This window comes from Lipophrys pholis (assembly GCF_963383615.2).
Source record: "Lipophrys pholis genome assembly, chromosome: 7".
In the NCBI taxonomy this organism is placed as follows: Eukaryota; Metazoa; Chordata; class Actinopteri; order Blenniiformes; family Blenniidae; genus Lipophrys; species Lipophrys pholis.
This window is the reverse complement of record NC_137638.1, coordinates 24,154,521-24,172,165: the sequence shown is the minus strand read 5'-3', so window position 1 is coordinate 24,172,165 and position 17,645 is coordinate 24,154,521. Positions and strand designations below refer to the sequence as shown.

The window sequence follows — 17,645 nt, the reverse complement described above, 5'->3', positions numbered from 1 at the left end:
ATTTAGAGTTTTTGGATGCATTTATTCATTGGTTTGTATGTATGTATTTTACCAACTTTTCACAACTCCTCACCTGAATTACATGAAATTAAAGGATTAATTGATTAGATTTTGGGACGTTATAATAAAAACAAGGTCCCCTAATATGCGGCTGGGAGAGGCACCTCATGGAGGAGAGCAAAGGATGGAAACGCTCCCTGCTCAATGATGACGTTGCTACCTGATCTACCCAGTTCCCATGGATATGAGCTAAAGGCTATCATGGTAGCGATGCTAAGTCGGTTCCGCAAACAAATGTGGCGTTGGTGAAGGTAGAGAGGCCCCTTACTGAGAGAGAGAGCGCCAGAGAGGGAGAAATGGCGGCGCTCTCTTCTCTCTCTTATTCGCAGTATGATACTATTTCGCTCTTCCGAGTGTTCGTTCAAGATTTATTTTTTTGGTGTAACCACTAGAGGTCGCCATAACCTCGCGGGAGTCGCGAGCAGCGGGACGGCAGGCTCTCTCACACACCGAGTCCACAAATCTGTCCAGCAGCCCGGGGATGACAGGAGAAGCTCTCCGAGACTGAAAACTGGAGCTTTAACCGGCTGACATGGTCAGTAAGTCATTAACTATCAAGAGCGGGATGCTGGTGTGCCGTTGGGTTGTTGAATTTGGACTTAATGCAGCCTGGAGTACTTGAGGCTAACTGTTAGCACATCGCCGCTCGCGAGCTAACGTTAAATCAGAATAAACCTTTAAGTTAACAGAGCGAACGCACGCCTAATCTGTTTATTATGCTTTTACAGTTCCTGTCGTGGCGATAGATGTTGTTTTTTTTCTATGTCGCTTCAAGCTGCTGTAAAGTTTTAACATCATGGCGTCGCTGCAGTGTGTTTGGAGCACAGATGCGGGAGAGGAACACATCTGACTCGGGCTGTCAACGTTAGCCGTCCCCCGGCTAGCCACCTAGCTCTCCCCGCTAACAACCATGGCCAAGATCGAGAACGGCCGTCAATCGGCGGACACAAGAAGCATCAGGACCATCAGCAGCAGTCACTTGGACGACGAGAGCTCCCTGGGATCTGACTCGGAGATCAACGGCTTCACCAGCGATCGACAGACCGATAAATATGGGTTTATCGGCGGGGCGCAGCAGTACTCGGGGGACTCGTAAGTTTGCTTCAAAACTCATCCAGCTGCGATTCATTCACTTCAGGTTGTGATTTATGTCCCTTTAACGTGTAAAGTCCAGTTGTGAGTAGGTTAAAAGCATGGGAGTGGTGTGATCGAGTCATGGAGGCTGCTTAGTTGTTGTGTGGACAGACGGAACTCTTCCTCCAGCTGCGTGGCACCGTGTCTTTCACTACCAGAGCTCCAAGTTAACTCACAACAAAGTTCATCCTTCTTTCTTAGTTACTTTAGGATAAAGCGTTTTCTATCATATACATTGTTATTCGCACATTCATTTCATTGTGAAGAAATGTCAAAGAGCACTTTACCCTGCCTCAGTGTCACTTTTGAATTAATCCATTTAGGCAACGATACAGTATTTTGTTGTTCTGGGAGTCCCTCTTTATTTCAGTTTTTACGGAGGCCTTCAGTTTAGATGTCAGTGCTGGAATAGTGAAAGGGGTGAAAGTTGTGCCAAGCACCAGCTGGAAGGAGGTTTTTTGTTTTGCTGCAGTTTTGGCAGACTGGGATCCACAGCTCTGGTGCCCCTTGTTCTGCAGGGGCCCCCTCTCTCTCTGCTCACTTCTTGAGATAGTCTCAATCCCAGGGCTTAATTTACACTGGCAATGAAAGTTAAGCTATCATTGTTTCAGGGCTTTGGAGGCTGAAGCTGGAGTTTTACTGATGCAACATGCAGCCTACACTTTTAACTGAAAGAGGGCTGTCCTAAATATACAAAAAAAGCTCTTTGAAGACATCCGAACCCCACAATTACTGGCTTGTGCCGATGAGATAATTACATATCCTAGTAAAGCATAAGCCCTTATTCATATAGGCAGCGAGACGACGTTTTCTTTTTCTGTCAGAGGATGTCATGTAATGTGAGCTAGTCAATTTTTCTTGGCTGTAAACATTTTACAGTTGAATTTTATCATCAAGCAGGCAAATAACGACTGCACGGCAGCTTTTTTTTTTTTTTTTTTTTTTAGGAGGAACCGTCAATAAACCAGCTCCATCTGAGTTTGTACTTTTTTTTTTATAACCTCTCCTCTAAACAAGAGTAGGAGTTGTTATTTTTGACTGGCGGTTTATTGACTCTGTATGGATAATGGCTACTGACGCAGAGCAGCCTGCACAGGGAGAAAGATAAACAGTCTCTGTTTGTCTTGTTTTTGTCTTACTCCATTGAAAATGATTTGCCCTTCGTCCAGCAGCCACCCAACTATGTCTTTGCTATCCTGATTGAAAAAATTTTTTTTTTTTAAGCCAAGTCTGTTTGAGATGTGTATTGTTAAGTCTCGATGGGCTTAATAATGATTTGATGTCTGTGATGTGGCATTTTTCTGTTCTCCATTGTTTCTGCAGGGCTCAGGATGTGCCTCCAGAGGTGCTCAGACAAAGGGAGGTGAAATGGCTGGACATGCTCAGCCACTGGGACAAATGGATGATCAAGAGATTCAATAAGGTCAGCTTCAGGTGTTCACCCATCCATCTTCTGTATTGCTTCCTCTGATGCTTTGTTGGAGAGGGTTGAACCCAATCACAGCTGACTGCAGGGAACTCCCTGAGAAACATCCCCGCACAATCATTCTCACTGACACAGAATTAGGAGCTACCAGTTAGCCTGAAATATATGTTTTTGAGAATGAGAGAGGAAAATCCAGGTATGCACGAATATCCAAACTGTTCAGAAAGGTTCCCAACTGAACTAGAACCAATAATGTTCTTGCTGTGAGCCTAACTACTACACCAGCCAGCATATAGTTTGCACATAGTTCACCATGATTAAAAAAACAAAAAAAAGCCCTAAGCTGAATATGATATCTCCTTTTTAAAGGTGTTCTGGTGCTTGTTTTTACTAATTTCCCAGCAGTGTCATTTCTGTGGAGTTCCGTTTCCATGATCATACAGTGTACTTTGTATTTTCCCAAATGTTTGATTGCACAAGGTAAGTACTGTGCACACGCATTGTCTACACCTCCACTTGCTCAGCTGGTTTTTGTGTGTGAGACGCTCTGAGCGATTTCCTTCAGAGCTGCAACTTCACCTCATTTCCATGAATCAGCAGCAAGCCTGGACACAACCCATCTCTTCCTCAGCCCGTGTACCACTTGACAAAGTTAACAGTCTCAGATGCAGGGTGGGGCTCGGTTCACCTCTGAGCTGACAAGTCTTTAATGACGGAGCGAGTAGATTAGGTTGAGGATTCAGCAAAAAAAGAAAAATGGCGCTGGACTGGCAACAGACGTAGAGACGAGGGCAAAATCAGCTGATCTGTGTGGAGGAGGAGATTAGTTGGCATGTTACAAGACCGTGACTCGGCCTTTGTTTACCTCGCTGCGGTCTGATGCCCCGGTGATGAAATCGTGACTGGGATGAAGAAGGAAAGACATGTTAAACCTGTTTTATAGAATCGACTCAAAGAAACTATTTCACTGTGAAAATGGCATAATAGTACTCCCTTTAGTAATATTACTTGTACTGAATTAGGGAAGTATGCTAGTTTTATATTAGAAATAAACTAACTCGTCATGGAAAGGTAATGTACGTTGAATCGGATTTAATGTCTGATACATATTTGTGGATTAAAACGTGTATCTTACATCAGTTTGTCTGTTGCCTCAACAAAAGCTTGTTTGACTTTTGAAAGATAATAGCTGCTCTACATTTACACATCACATGAGGAATGATAAGCATCCATCAAGGGAATGTTTCCTATCACCATTTTGCAGAACGATTCCAGATTGCCTTCATAATTTCATTTCATTTCAACTATCTAAATATGGAGTATTTCTCACTAAATGACTGGTCCATGACTTAACCTCTGACTGCACATAACCGCTTTAAGACTGTCTTCATTGCCAAGTTATTGTCATCGTTGTTTCCTTGGATGAAGTGTGGTTTGATCCATGTTTTTTTTTTTTTTGTTGAATCTCTGTTCTCCTGTGGCCCAGGTGAGGCTGCGGTGCCAAAAAGGAATCCCACCCGCCCTGCGAGGCCGTGCATGGCTCTACCTGTCAGGAGGGAAGGTGAAGAGAGAGCAGAACCAAGGGAAGTTTCAGGTCAGACAGCTTCTTCTTTCACTTCCCCATCGAAGCCCCTTTTGGGGCTGATTTTAGGCTCATTTCATTATTGAAACTGTGGTCACGCATCAGATGTACATTTTGTGTGCGAGAGGCCTGATGTGGCTGGCACATCTGGCATCTGGTTTTAGTTCACGCAGTTTCATGTCGGTGTTAAATCAGCTCAGTGTAGTCAAGAATTTTCAATGTGGTGCAAAACTTAAATCGGAGCAGCATGCTGTCACTATGTAGGCGATTTCAATTGTCCTCCATTTGTGTTGTCAGGAGCTGGACAGCCAGCCAGGAGACCCGAAATGGGTCGATGTGATTGAGAAGGACCTCCATCGACAGTTTCCATTTCATGAGATGTTTGTCTCCCGAGGAGGACACGGGTATGCCGTCTGACCTGACGTGACGACCCCCTTACAGAACTGATTGCATTGTCTTGCTTGACGTCTTGTTTGTGTAAACATTGTGCTGTGTCTGTTTTGATCCTGTGCAGGCAGCAGGACCTGTTTCGTGTTCTTAAAGCGTACACACTCTACAGACCAGAGGAGGGATACTGCCAGGCTCAGGCTCCAATCGCTGCTGTGTTGCTCATGCACATGCCTGCTGAGGTACTGCACACACACACACACACACAGACTATAAAATCCTCTTTATTGTCGATGTGGTCAGCTGCTCTTTTTCTTCCTTTCCATTTTTGACCCTGTACAACTCCTTTTTTGAGCTAAACAACCAGGAGGTAGACTATGCAAATGACGTAATCTGCAGACTTGTCCTTGAGCTAGTCCGGCAGCTGAGTAATACATGAGCTTTTAGAACATTTTGACAGCGGTCCTGTTGACTTTATAAGGCTTTAGGCTTTCTGAGCTCATTTAAAGAAAGTACTGTAGGCCCAATTAGCCAAACCCACAAAGTCACCCAATGTGTTGAGTGTATTCGTCTGGTTATTTTTGTGGGATTATGTTGTTCCACTCATTCAAGTTTAGCATTTCCAGCTCTGCTGCTGTATGTGGCTGAATATACTGCCTGTACATCAGTCACTTCTGTAGCTTGTTAGTGGTTAGCTTTCTCTTTGAAGCCAAAATCTCCCCAAGTAGAGTTCGCAGTAACCCTCTTCAGTTCCCAGTTTCTGTGCGGTCATGAGATCTCAGGATACCGTTCATACATCTGTCTGATTCAAGTATTTCATCCCAACTAGTAGAGATCTTTACCTGCACGTTGATTAATTATTGCTCAAGTGCTTTTTCACTGTAGTTATGTATGATAAATAACAAAGAACTTCATTAAAGACAAATATTTTAAGATATAAATGGATTTTAAGTTTGATTTATGTACAGTCCACTGATTTATAACTTTACAGCAATCGGCTTCTTCACCGAAACATCTTCTATGTCGATACGGTCTTTACTGTGTTGAATCATGGATTGAAAGGTTTCTTTTTCCTGCTAAAAGTCAACGTTTTCCCTGTTATCTGCCTTCCACGTAGACAGCGGAACAGAGAGTTTCCTTACATCATCAGTATTTGTTTCCACAGGATGCCTTCTGGGGACTGGTCCAAATCTGTGAGAAGTATCTGCCCGGCTACTACAGTCCTGGCCTGGTGAGACTGAAACATGTGAAAGCCTGCAGGATGACATCAGCTGTGGCTGGATATGCAGAGAGGGTCTAGTTTATTTTGACTGCTCTAACTCAGTGGAATGACGCTCTGTCTTTAGTCAGGCTGGGATGCATTTTTGTTTCCCGCAGTGTCTGACGCAGGGATTCTGTGGTCATGAAAAAAACCAAAAAAACACCTGGGCGTTGTCCGTCATGTCAGACCATAATTTACCGTGGCAAATGTCTCTGGCCTGCTGCATGAGTGAATTAAGATTGTAATTAATCTGGTTGTGTTATTATTATTATTATTATTATTATTATTTTGATTATAGAATTTATTCCAAGTGTAAAAAAGACTTTAATTATCCGCTGATGGACATACCATGTAGACACAAAGAAGATGGTACAAAATATGGGAAACAATAAGCAGAAATATGATGCACTTGCGCTTGTGTCAGGTTTCAACCCTTATAATCCACAGGACAATGGTTTTTATTCCCTCTGTCAATACTTTTCGACCTGTCTCCCTTTCAGGAAGCAATACAGTTGGATGGAGAGATCCTCTTTGCTCTGCTGCGACGCGTTTCCCCGCTGGCCTTCCGGCATCTGGAGAAACATAAGATAGACCCCATCCTCTACATGACTGAATGGTTCATGTGTGCCTTCTCCCGGACGCTGCCTTGGGCGTCGGTGCTGCGTGTCTGGGACATGTTCCTCTGTGACGGTAAGAGCGTTTCCACATGTTGAAGGGGAACGGTTATCCAGAACATCCTTCACACTAAAAACCCACGTGTGTTTTGTTTTATGTTCTCATTCCTTCAGGAGTGAAAATAATCTTCCGCGTTGGTTTGGTGCTACTAAAGTGCATGCTGGGAACCCGTGAGAAGCTGAAGGCCTGCCAGGGCCAGTATGAGACGATGGAGCTGCTCCGGGCCATCGAGCCCCGTTACATGCAGGAGGGCTCTCTAGTTCGAGAGGTAAGAAGAGAGGGGTGCTCTCTCTCGCTCTCGCTCTCTCTCTCTCGCTGTCTCTCTCTCTCTCTCTCTCTCTCTCGCTGTCTCATATTTTCAAGGAATGCTTGTCACGATTTACATCAAAGGGAGGCTGACTACACCTTAGATGATTCAGTTCAAACATTCGACAAGTGATGCAACTTTTCGGACTCTTTATCAGTCACGTATCATAAAACCGTTGATGAGACAGAATTTTCCCGAACAAATAAAACGGAGGAGTCTTTCCTCCGTGTTGGTGGCTATCGAGGTGGGATGTCTGTTTTGTCTGATAATGTTTGGTTGCCCTGAGAAGCAGCTGTGGTTGGATGTGCTTTCTCTAGTTCCTCATTTTGAACAAGTAAAAATAATAAAAATGCTGCTGCTGCTGCAGAAAAAAACCTGAAGTGTTTTTGAGACAAACTTTTAGTGATAAAACAGTTTGTTGCTGGCAAAAATCCAACATCTGTCCCTGTTCAGATTGTCTTGGTGGAGGTTGCCCAGCATGCTGATCGCAATCGACCAATAGAATAGATTGTTTTAGTCTTACAAATCTGCGAGTCTGATATCCGTCGTCCTTCAACAGACAAGCCTTCGCAATCATCAACAGAATTGGCAGCCAAATTATGAATGGGTTTGCTGTGGTTATTGCAGAAATTGCTGTGTGGCCGAGCGTTATGGGGAAAAGGCGCGCAGGAGAGCTGGCACGGAGCCAGTGTTTTGGCTACTACCGGTTTCCATGGTAACTGGCTTTTAGTTTCAGCAGATGTTAGAATGGAGAGAAACGTGTTGCAATTATGAGAGCTGAGAGTTGATGGTTTGCAGAATCTGTTTGTGTTGTTTTGTATACGTTTACTCTGAGTTACTTTACTCTGTAAAGTCTGTATCTATTTCAATAAAGGGTAAAAACGGCCCTCTTCATATTTGGGGTTTTATTTAAGTTAAAAAGCAAAAGGCAACAAGAATTATTAAGTGATTAGTAATTACCTGATTACACTACGTGGCATTCTGCACGGTTCATAGCTGAAGGCATTGGTTCTTCATGTTACATTGTTTTCCAGAATGTTGTACAGAATGCTGTCTTGTGGATGTGAAGCTGGAGGAAACAACGAGTGCTCGTGAATTTGGCCGAGAGAGCAGAGCCTGAGAGGGGGAAATGAAGTGATAGACAGATTGAGCAGAGCGCTGGCTCTCCACTGTCTGGTTCTTGTGTGAGTCTCTGTCTGCTGGAACAATACCCCCTCTGATATGTTGCTGAGTTGACCGTGGGGGCCGGAGGATCCACGGCGACCTAAAGCCCTTTGGCATTCACGGACAAAGTTCAGATTTTTTAGCTCAATGGCCAAACATGAAAGCAACACATTTTCTGGCTCTTGTAGCTTCACTCTGACTGTGATCTGTACGGAACGGCCGTGACCTGACCTGACCTGACCTGACCTGACCTGACCTGACCTGACCTGACCTGACGCATCTTTTCCTGCCGCAGATCCTCGAGGTGCCGGTGACGGCGCGAGAGGTGGAAAGGGAGCATCACTCGCAGCTGAAGCGCTGGAAGAAGAACCGGGGTGAGCTGAACTTCAAGCCGCCCCCGAGGATGCACGGCGCCCGGCTGATCATGCTGGCGGAGCCGCCGCGGCAGCAGGACCTGCAGCAGAACCCCACCATTGTACTGGAGGTGCCTCCGCCCGCCGCGTCACTCCAGAAGGGCAAGGAGGAGAAGAAGGGCAAGAAGAGGAGCATAAAGAAATCCAAACCCGTCGAGGAAATTCCTAATCCTTACCCTCTTCTCAGTGACCCTCCACCGGCACCGTCCGACCCCCCTCCCCCGCCCCCGCCTCCAGAGGGCAGCGTGATGCCGGAGCCCCCGCCACAAACAGACTCACCTCTCCAGCAGGAAGCCCCCGCTGCAGACCCCCCGGCCAAAGAATCCACCCTGCAGAGATCCACACAAAGCCTTAGCAGCACAGAGCAAGATACATATCTGTAACTCTGCAGCCATTAATGTGTGTGTGTGTGTGTGTGTGTGTGTGTGTGTGTGTGTGTGTGTGTGTGTGTGTGTGTGTGTGTGTGTGTGTGTGTGAGAGTGTGAGAGTGTGTGTGTGGAAGTTGACAAAGCACCAGCACGATACCAGTCAACAACCAGCCGGCCGCGCCAAAGTTTCTGACTGGGTGAGTTACTATGATTGGACGACTTTGTACTCAGTTATTCAGTTTTAGACACACAATTTTGCCTTTGATATTATCAGCATACACTAAAGCAGACCTGCTGAGTGTTATAAATACTTTAACGCTTGTGCCATAGTTGACCGTGAAGCGGATGTCGCCTCTTCTGGATGCATCTCAAGTCTTAATGTCGTTTTGAAGCGACACCAGTTACTCAGTTTCTGGGAGCAAAGTGGGTTTTTTTTGTTTTTGTTTTTTTAACAGGTTCAACATTTCTGTGTTTTGTTTCCAGTTCAGTTCAACACTATTCACCGGTCTCGCTCTGCTGCTGAGGATGTAAACTGAGAAACACGCCTCAGTTCTTGGGGTCATTCGAGGTGTTGTCCACTAGAGGGCAGCCTTGCAGAGGTTTCTGCTGACGGTCCTGTTCATTCCTGTTAGTGTTTCATTGCTGCACAGATGCGATTCACTTGCGTTTGGGAGTTTTGATTCTGTAATGAGGACAATACTACACTGACTTCATGAAAGGTCATGAAATAGAAATTTTCTTTTCCTTACAGTTTTTATTTATTTAACAAACACTTCAAATGGGGACTGTGCTGGTTTGTAGCATAAAGATTCCCTTTATTTAGAGTGAATCTGTGCAGTCCAGCTAGTTGTTCCCTCCTCACTGTGCCAGACACTCTCGCCACTGTAGAGCAGCAGAACCTCCTGATCGCTGGGTCACTTGGGGGGGGGGGGGGCATTCCTCACTGTATCTCACATTCCTGCCTTGGTTCACGCTCAGCCATTTAAAAGCTTTCTCTCTTGCCAAATGCAGATCTGCATATTGTACATGCTCCTGCATGTCTGTGAGTGATCGCAAATCATCTAATGGTGCTGACACTTTTCCTCTTGGCACTATTTGGCACCCATAAGATGTTTGGTCCATTTTTTTCTTGGGTATTTTTGCTAGATTTTCCAAAGCAAATCAAGACTGCTCTTTCAAGACGATCTGCGACCGCTACTTGTAACATTCTCTGTCTCTGTCTCTGTCTCTGTCTCTGTCTCTGTCTCTGTCTCTGTCTGCCTCTCTCTCTCTCTCTCTCTCTCTCTCTCTCTCTGAAGATCAAGGTTTACTGGGATAATTGCAGCATTTCTTTCCACTTCGAATGCCCGCCTTATGTGTTTGGGAAACATTTAAGACTTGCAGGATTGAGCAGCAAAACATGACAATCTTTTTGTTGAGTTGTGATTTTGTTTTCTTCTTAAATTCATCAAAACGGTAAAGGGAGTTTGAAACATGAGCACACACTTGTAAAATGTGTTTAATATATTGAAATTCTGTTGGAAAAAGAAAATGCCTTGTTTAGGTCAACTTCAAAAGTACTTAAAGAATGACAATTAACTGAGCAGTAACTTGCCTTTATGCAATCGTTGTTTGTTTTTTTTACTTTGCATTACACGCCTTACTTTTTTCAAGTTGTCCTAATTTAATGCTGTTTTTGTAGATATGCTATGTGAAATAACATTTTTTTAATGAGTATATTTTTCACTCTGGTTCTGTATGTTACTACACAAAAGAAACTGCACAGATGTCTCTAATTTGTCTAAGATCATATTTTAGGCCATCATTTGTGACACTAGAAAATTTTTTGAATTTGCGACAAATGTTACAATAAAACTGACTTTTTTTTTTTTAACTCTACATTTCCAGTTACAATTCTCCATGTATTTCGGAGGTATTACATAGATGTTTGACAGCCTGGAGGTTCACTTGAGTTGCAAAAAATCATGTTTGCCATCATCTGGAGGATGTTTGTCTGTATGCAATACCTTCTGCCCACCAGCAGATGGAGTGCCAGAGTCATCAGCCTGAACTAGCGAAGCGTTTCTTCATGTACAAGACAAAACAAATTAGCCATGTTGGCCCAAAGTCTTGATTACTGTGCGTTCTTTTGATAGTGTTGCCTCACATGTAACAATAATCAACATTTGTTGGCTACATTTCTGCTTTGTTTTATTTCAAACCTGCCACACTTAAGCGTGACGTGAGAACTCGACTTCTAAATAAACCTGTACAAATGTTTGAGTTGTGTTGGTGTGTTTTATGATCCAACATATTCATGTTACAAATCTTAGCATCTCTCTTTCTCTTACTGGAAATATACTTTCATCGTAGTTTAATATTGTAGTGGCCATTTAATATCTCCAGCTGTGTGTCCAGTATTTTAGTCTATTTTAAGTCATCCTTTTTTATTCTCTTGTATATACACCTTGGCCTTTTATATTTTGTAGATCTCTGCTGGTTTGTGTCTTATCAACTATATTCATCTGTTTTTGGTCATTTGCATTCAAGCTCGACGACTGTCACTTTTTCGTTGTGCCTTCCCAATTCAGTTTTCCTGCTATGCAACACGATTTCTAGAGCAAACAAATAGAATTTTGTACTGAAACACAAATAATTTAGCTTTTATTTCTTTTCAAATTGAGGTACTCTATTCAATTTGCTTGTATAAAATATCTCAATTCAATCTTTTGTCACGGGTCAAAAAGGATCATTCTATTAACTCATCATAAATAGTGCAATAATACATATAACTTTTTTGTGGATTAAAACTTTTGCACTTCTGTTTTCTATTTATGACATTTTCATTGCATTGAATTATAATATTTTGACAATAAATAATCAGATGGAATATAGTATACTGTTTATCGCTGACTACTTTAGGTCAAAGTTCTAAAAAACAATTGTTTTGAAACCATTTCATATTTTTATACAGTCACAAAGAAAATGATTGCAAAACTACACATGGTTTCACAATGTTTCATGATCAATGTCTCAGTATATCAAAGAACAATCAACAAGAACAATAAAATTGCAATGTTTATTAGTATATCAGATGTGTTTTTACCTGATAACCGAATCCGGCTTCTAAACGTGATGGAGTGAGTTATTGTGTTGAACGCCGACAAAATATTCCAATAACATCAAATTCTACTTTGAAAAATTAATGACAAATTATTGTGGTAAACAGTATCAAGAGGAAATGGATTTAGAAAGGCGATAACCCAGACAGACATTGAAGCATCCATTGCTCTGTTGACTGAACTGATCCAGTCAATAATCTTCCAGCAGTTTATAGGACGTAGTGTCTGGTTGGATTATTTTTCGATATATATTTTGTTGATTATCCTGATGATATTTTCACCTGGAAGCCCACCTTGATTCTCCGGTGGTGATGTAGACCAAATATATGATGAAGTTACGGTTTATCGATGGTACATGGTGCTGCCTCACAATGAAATATAACAAGCCTTAAAAAGAATAAATGATATTGAAGCAACGAGGAAGGTTCAGTGTTATTAAAACAATATGACAACTGTCTGTGAGAACAGCCAGTCCAGATGTCTCTACTGTGTTAATACTGGGCAAAGGTTCTCATACTGGTTGCTAGGGAACTGTGTGTGTGTGTGTGTGTGTGTGTGTGTGTGTGTGTGTGTGTGTGTGTGTGTGTGTGTGTGTGTGTGTGTGTGTGTGTGTGTGTGTGTGTGTGTGTGTGTGAGAGCGAGAGAGAGAGAGAGAGAGAGAGAGAATGTACCTGAGCTCAGATATTAAACTTGTTTTCTCCCCTTGTTTATTTCTAATGATCTTTCATTTCTGACCAAGAAAGTTGAATATAAAAAAGTCTATTCATATTAATATAATTTGATTTGTGTGTTGAAATCCTCTTTGTGGACAAAGTCGTGGAATCTAACCAATGAGCTTCAAAAGCATATTTATGGCCAGTGGGAGGAAGCTGGAGAACATCCCTCTGTGCATGGAGAGAACATGCAAACCCCTGACTCCCAGACTCCAACAGGGGGTATCTTTACTGGAAGACGTGAGTTTGAGCCGCTACACCACTGTGCCGCTCTCAGCACTGATTTATGACTTCACGTGGTGTATATTTACATCATGTAAGATTAGAATTCTCAGCAAAGTACATATACACAAAATATTACTCAGTTATCTTGATCACAAGTGTGAATATGAGTTCACCATGTTCCCTGTTGTGGCTAAAAGCCATCCGGAGCTGGATAAACGCAGTATGGATGGATGAATAGATGGACAGTCTTATTTGTGTTGATTGTGTACCGGAGGACAGTCATTTGCTCGGTATCCACAACAGAATCTGTGGCCTGAATCCTTGTTATCATGTGTCTGTAAGGACTCCTCAAGCATGAATGTGTGTGTTTGACTTTCCAAAGCACTGTCAAACCAGCTGGTTCTCCATGTTTTAAGTACCTCTGTCAAGTTTAGCAGTCAAATGATCACACAAACATGAAATTTTGTCACTTTGTAGTCTTGAATCGTCGTTGCTTCAGGAAAAACATCCGGAAGAAACAAACAAACAAATCTGCAGTGCACGCTGCAATGAGTAGCTGTAGCTCCAGTCAGACAGAACTCCACTGCGGTGGATTGTGTTTGACAGCCGTTTGAATTCCACGTAATTATTTCATCTTTATGTCGTAACTGGTGTGAGCAGGACAGAAGTGAGAAGCACAAAACAACAAAAATAAAGGAAGAATTTACATTAAGCGACTCGTCTCTTCAGTATTGGAAGCTCAACTCCCGAAGCACAAACGTGTCAGTATCATAAAGTCAGGAGTCTCAGTGATCACAAATACTCAACAACATAACATTGTGCAGCTGGACTTGTTGAAGCTCTGTCTTCATATCAGTGTCTCTCTCTGTCAAGCCAGATGAGACAACGTGGCGCAAAACATTATAAAGTTTAGAGTCTGTAGGTCCGGTGCCCGTCTGTCTGTTGCCTGTCTGTCTGTGGATCCTGACTGTGAGAGAAACACCATGTTGCACTGTAGGAGTGTATCTCCAACATTATTTGACCTTTCTCCTTTAAGATTTCTTCTCCAGCCTTGCAGGACCTCCCGCCCACCTCGGAGGTCGTTCCTGCTCCTGTTCCACGTTTGAACTAATAACAGGTTGCTGTTCTTTTCTTAATTCACTGTTTGAACTTTTCCCTCCACCTTGAGGTGAGGGGATATTTGAAGGGTTTTTTTTTTTTTGCCTCAGGCTTGAAAGGGTTCATTGCAAATTGCTGCCTTGACGACCCCAGTAAGCCGGCCGCCTCATTTCTCATTGTCCAGCAAGGTGTGAGCTGCAGCTGTTAACCTCTGGTCACCGGGGGTTCAGCAAAGACAAAATCCAGTGGATTCACGTCATTTTAAGATTACTACTGTCTCAAATATGTATTTTTTTAAACGTTGATCACACTGCAGGTGTGTGAGTATTTAGAAACGATCACAAACCCGACTGACATTCATTCCCGTTGTTGTCTCTCCATTCCGGACCATTACGGTATCTGCTGATGTTGGCCCACACCAGGCACAGCAACAGTTAATGGTGGAGGTCCCGGAGGAATGCATGCACCGTCACGCTTTCCCTCTTTGCATCGGACACCTGGCCTCCTTTCAGTGCCACCGTGCCATTTACATCTCAAAGGGGGACGGGCAAGAAGGCGCTCTCTGTGCTCCCTTCCTCACTCCAGAAATGATCTGATTTATCTCTCCATCAACGGAAATATATGCCTTTGGAGGGCCATCCCGCGCCTCTCATCCCCAGCTAATAGAGACAGCAGAGGGAGCAGTAAAAAGAGAGACTTGTGGTCCTCCGTGTGATCCCAGAACCCAACGGACCGCTGTCACAGTGCTTGATTCATGTGATGCGGGTGACTCCATCCCTGCTCCCAGGCTCAGTGTGTGAAGGCCCTTGGAGGTGGTCGAGGTGGCGGTGGGTTCGGGCGGTGGGGCAACAATGCGAAGCAAAAAAGGCGCCTGTGTTCCTGAGGTATCCGATTCCCACGTTTGACGGAGCATGACAGGTTGACTCAGGTCACGTTAAAAAGGCCACAGGAACAAAATGCGGGGGCGGACCGTGATCGGCTGAGCAGGTGAACTTTCCGCCGCAGTGGGAATAAAACAATTATTTATTGCGCAAAGGGAAGACATTAGTCTTCATGCGGGACGCGTCCGATCGCTGCGCACGGTCCAGGGTGGATAATTGAATCATCCCTGTGTTGTTCTTTCTTCACAGGCCCCTAATGTTCATTAGTCAAAGAGAAAGCCCTCCACTTGGTCCTCTTCTATTAGCCTCATGGATCACGCTCTTCTTTTTCATATGAAGGCCTTTAGAACAAACACACTGGCCAGTCGTTTATTGCTCCAGGAAATTATGCCATGAATAGTAATTGTCTGCAGTCTGGGCCCGATGAAAACATAGCCGCTCCTTGTCCAGATAGAGCTTCATAAATATTTTCTGTCTTCTGGCTCCAGTGAGCTATTTTGGACGATCCTAAACGCAGACTACTGTTAAATAATGTTGTAAATTTGTTTTAGTGGTTGGAGTCTGGAGCAGGACCTGCAGGCTCAGCTGACTGCGAGGCTCTGCTTACATTGGAAATGTAATTTTGGCACCTACCCTGTTCCCATTGTATAGCTTAGCTTCCATTTAGGGTCTACAAATAACTGGAGATGTGGCTGAAATACTTAGCTGGTAAATTTAACATAGAATAACAACAATTCTCCCGGGTGCCTTCAGCAGAGTGCTCCTAATGTCAGTTCAGGTCTCATTCCGGGAACTCCCAGAGGACGCTGTGTTTGGGACCAGAGGAAAATCACTGAGGTGTGGAGGGAGTTTGCTTGACTTTTAAAATGTTAGACCCTCGGGGTTATCCATATCTGATTCAGACAGTCCATTTACAAGTAAGGAAGGTCAAGGAGCTTAATGAGATTTCAATAAAAATATTAGTTTTTTTTTAATAATGGCACTTTACTGGTTAATGACAGTTAAGCTCCCAGTGGTTCTACTGTGTCAAAGGTTCCTTTCCATTAAAACACTGTGGGATTATAGCAGTCACAGTAAATACTGCCTGGCATTAATCACATTGACCATTAGCTTTCTAGATCCTGGCTTTACAAGCCAAACTGCAAACCCTACTTATTTACCAAAAAGTAAACAGATGGGGGCAACTCCTGGCTTCATCGTTTAGATGGTTCACCCCAAAATCTTTATTATTTTTAGACTCTAGATGTTTAGAATGTACATTTAGTTATGATTCACAGTGGAATGAAATGGCTCAAGTGATATTTGTCAAATGGCCACACAGTGGAGAAATGGGTTAGTCCAGGTTGGAGTGTGGATGTTCTTTCTGTGCACGTGTGGTTATTACCACAGTCCAAAAACGGGCATTAGAGGTCAAGTGGTGACTCTGTGAAGGTGATTGTCTGTTTCTAACCTGAATTGGATAAAGTGGTTCAGAAGATAGATTGAGATAAACAAGTGGTTTGTCATTTCTTAGAGACTCTGTGCACACTGATGGAGCTCAATCTATTCATCTTCAACTCTGTTTGGTTAAACATAAGCTCATGGATCGGTGTGGTACACAAAGGTTAGGTCACATTAACACTATACCACTGAGTTCCTTTAAAAATACAAAGCTTCAACTTCACAATGTGTCGCCTCTCTAACTCTAAATCGATAGACATAAGATGTTTTCCTCAAATTGTTTGCGAGTGTTGTCAAAGTAGACTTCAATGTATTAATAAGTCGTCTTTGAATATTTTTGGACTGCCGTTTGGTCATGGTAATTGTTAAAAATCCACCGCTCTTTTAGTTCAACAGGAACATATAAGACAGAAGCGGCTTCAGAAACAGTCGTCAGGCAGGTCTGTGTATAAAGGCCACGGCTGTTTAACTCCACCATCAGATCACATGGAGCCACGAGCTTGTCTCTGTCGAGTGAGATTTAAGCGTGTGAATGGTGAAAAGGTAAGTGGAGCGTGGTAATTGTATCTGCTAATCACCTGCCCGCTGCTTGTGCCCACAGGATATTTCAGCTCTGAACGATGGGCGTGTGTGTGTGTGTGGGGGGGGGGGGGGGGGTAAACACAGCACACCTGTGTGGCTGTCATACTCCTTGAGGAGTTTCAGATGTTTCATTTAATCTCCGTCAGTTGCCCCCCCCCCACCACCACCACAACCACCGCCACCCCTACGCCCATCCTCCTGACCTCCTAACCCCCCTTACATCCCCTGGCTCAGCGGAGCTGGAGGCACGCACAATTATGGCTGTGAAGTCTTGTCAAGTAAATGGAGCAGAACCGGCAGCCAGTTTTTAACGACGTCGCTTAAGCCTGTTGACTTTGTTTCAGTCTTTGTTCCCTGCTGCAGGTAATTGAAGCTTTCACGGTAGTTTATTTTTCTTAACATATCCGTGAGGATTAATTGGACTTCTTCTTTTTAGAAAAACTCCATCTGTGATGACAACAATGAAAGGACCTAAAGTGGATGAGGCCTCTGCTCACAGCTGGCTCCTCCTGATCCCTCCTTTACCTCTCCACTCTGCTGTTTGGGTGGCTCTGATAATCAGTAATTAAGCGAGCCAGGTAGAGAATTAGCCATTAAATGGCTCACTCGGGGGGGTTTGTTTACTGGTGTGTGCCTGCGGAGGCTCCTGGCCGGTGGCTGATGAGTTACAGACACAGATGGTGGGCATCAGCGGGCTGGCTGGGGGCAGATTAGCAGCCCAACCGGTGTCTGAGCAGCCCCGCCGCAGCCTGCGCCCACTCCCACTGAGCCCCGGAGGAGCGCCTGTCTGTAACCCTACTCGCTTTGGAAAGCCTGGTGTGTTGATGG

General features: G+C 43.8%; 1 protein-coding gene across 2 annotated transcripts; it reads left to right on the top strand.

The window, feature by feature from the left end:
- Nucleotides 1–472: 472 nt before the first annotated feature.
- LOC308112462 (TBC1 domain family member 10A-like) lies at nucleotides 473–11,037 on the top strand. 2 transcript variants are annotated; one of them, XR_013935485.1, is made up of 11 exons: nucleotides 473–595; nucleotides 872–1,152; nucleotides 2,518–2,617; nucleotides 4,107–4,214; nucleotides 4,500–4,606; nucleotides 4,717–4,831; nucleotides 5,755–5,820; nucleotides 6,351–6,540; nucleotides 6,639–6,793; nucleotides 8,292–8,974; nucleotides 9,261–11,036. XR_013935485.1 is itself a non-coding variant. In XM_080467992.1 (10 exons), the coding sequence occupies exons 2-10, from the start codon at nucleotides 971–973 to the stop codon at nucleotides 8,790–8,792; spliced, it is 1,524 nt and encodes a 507-aa protein (XP_080324118.1). In that variant the 5' UTR covers nucleotides 473–595; nucleotides 872–970; the 3' UTR covers nucleotides 8,793–11,037. The 2 variants fall into 2 exon arrangements, 1 of the variants encoding a protein (XP_080324118.1); XM_080467992.1 differs by having other exon boundaries at nucleotides 8,292–11,037.
- The last annotated feature ends 6,608 nt before the right edge of the window (nucleotides 11,038–17,645 follow it).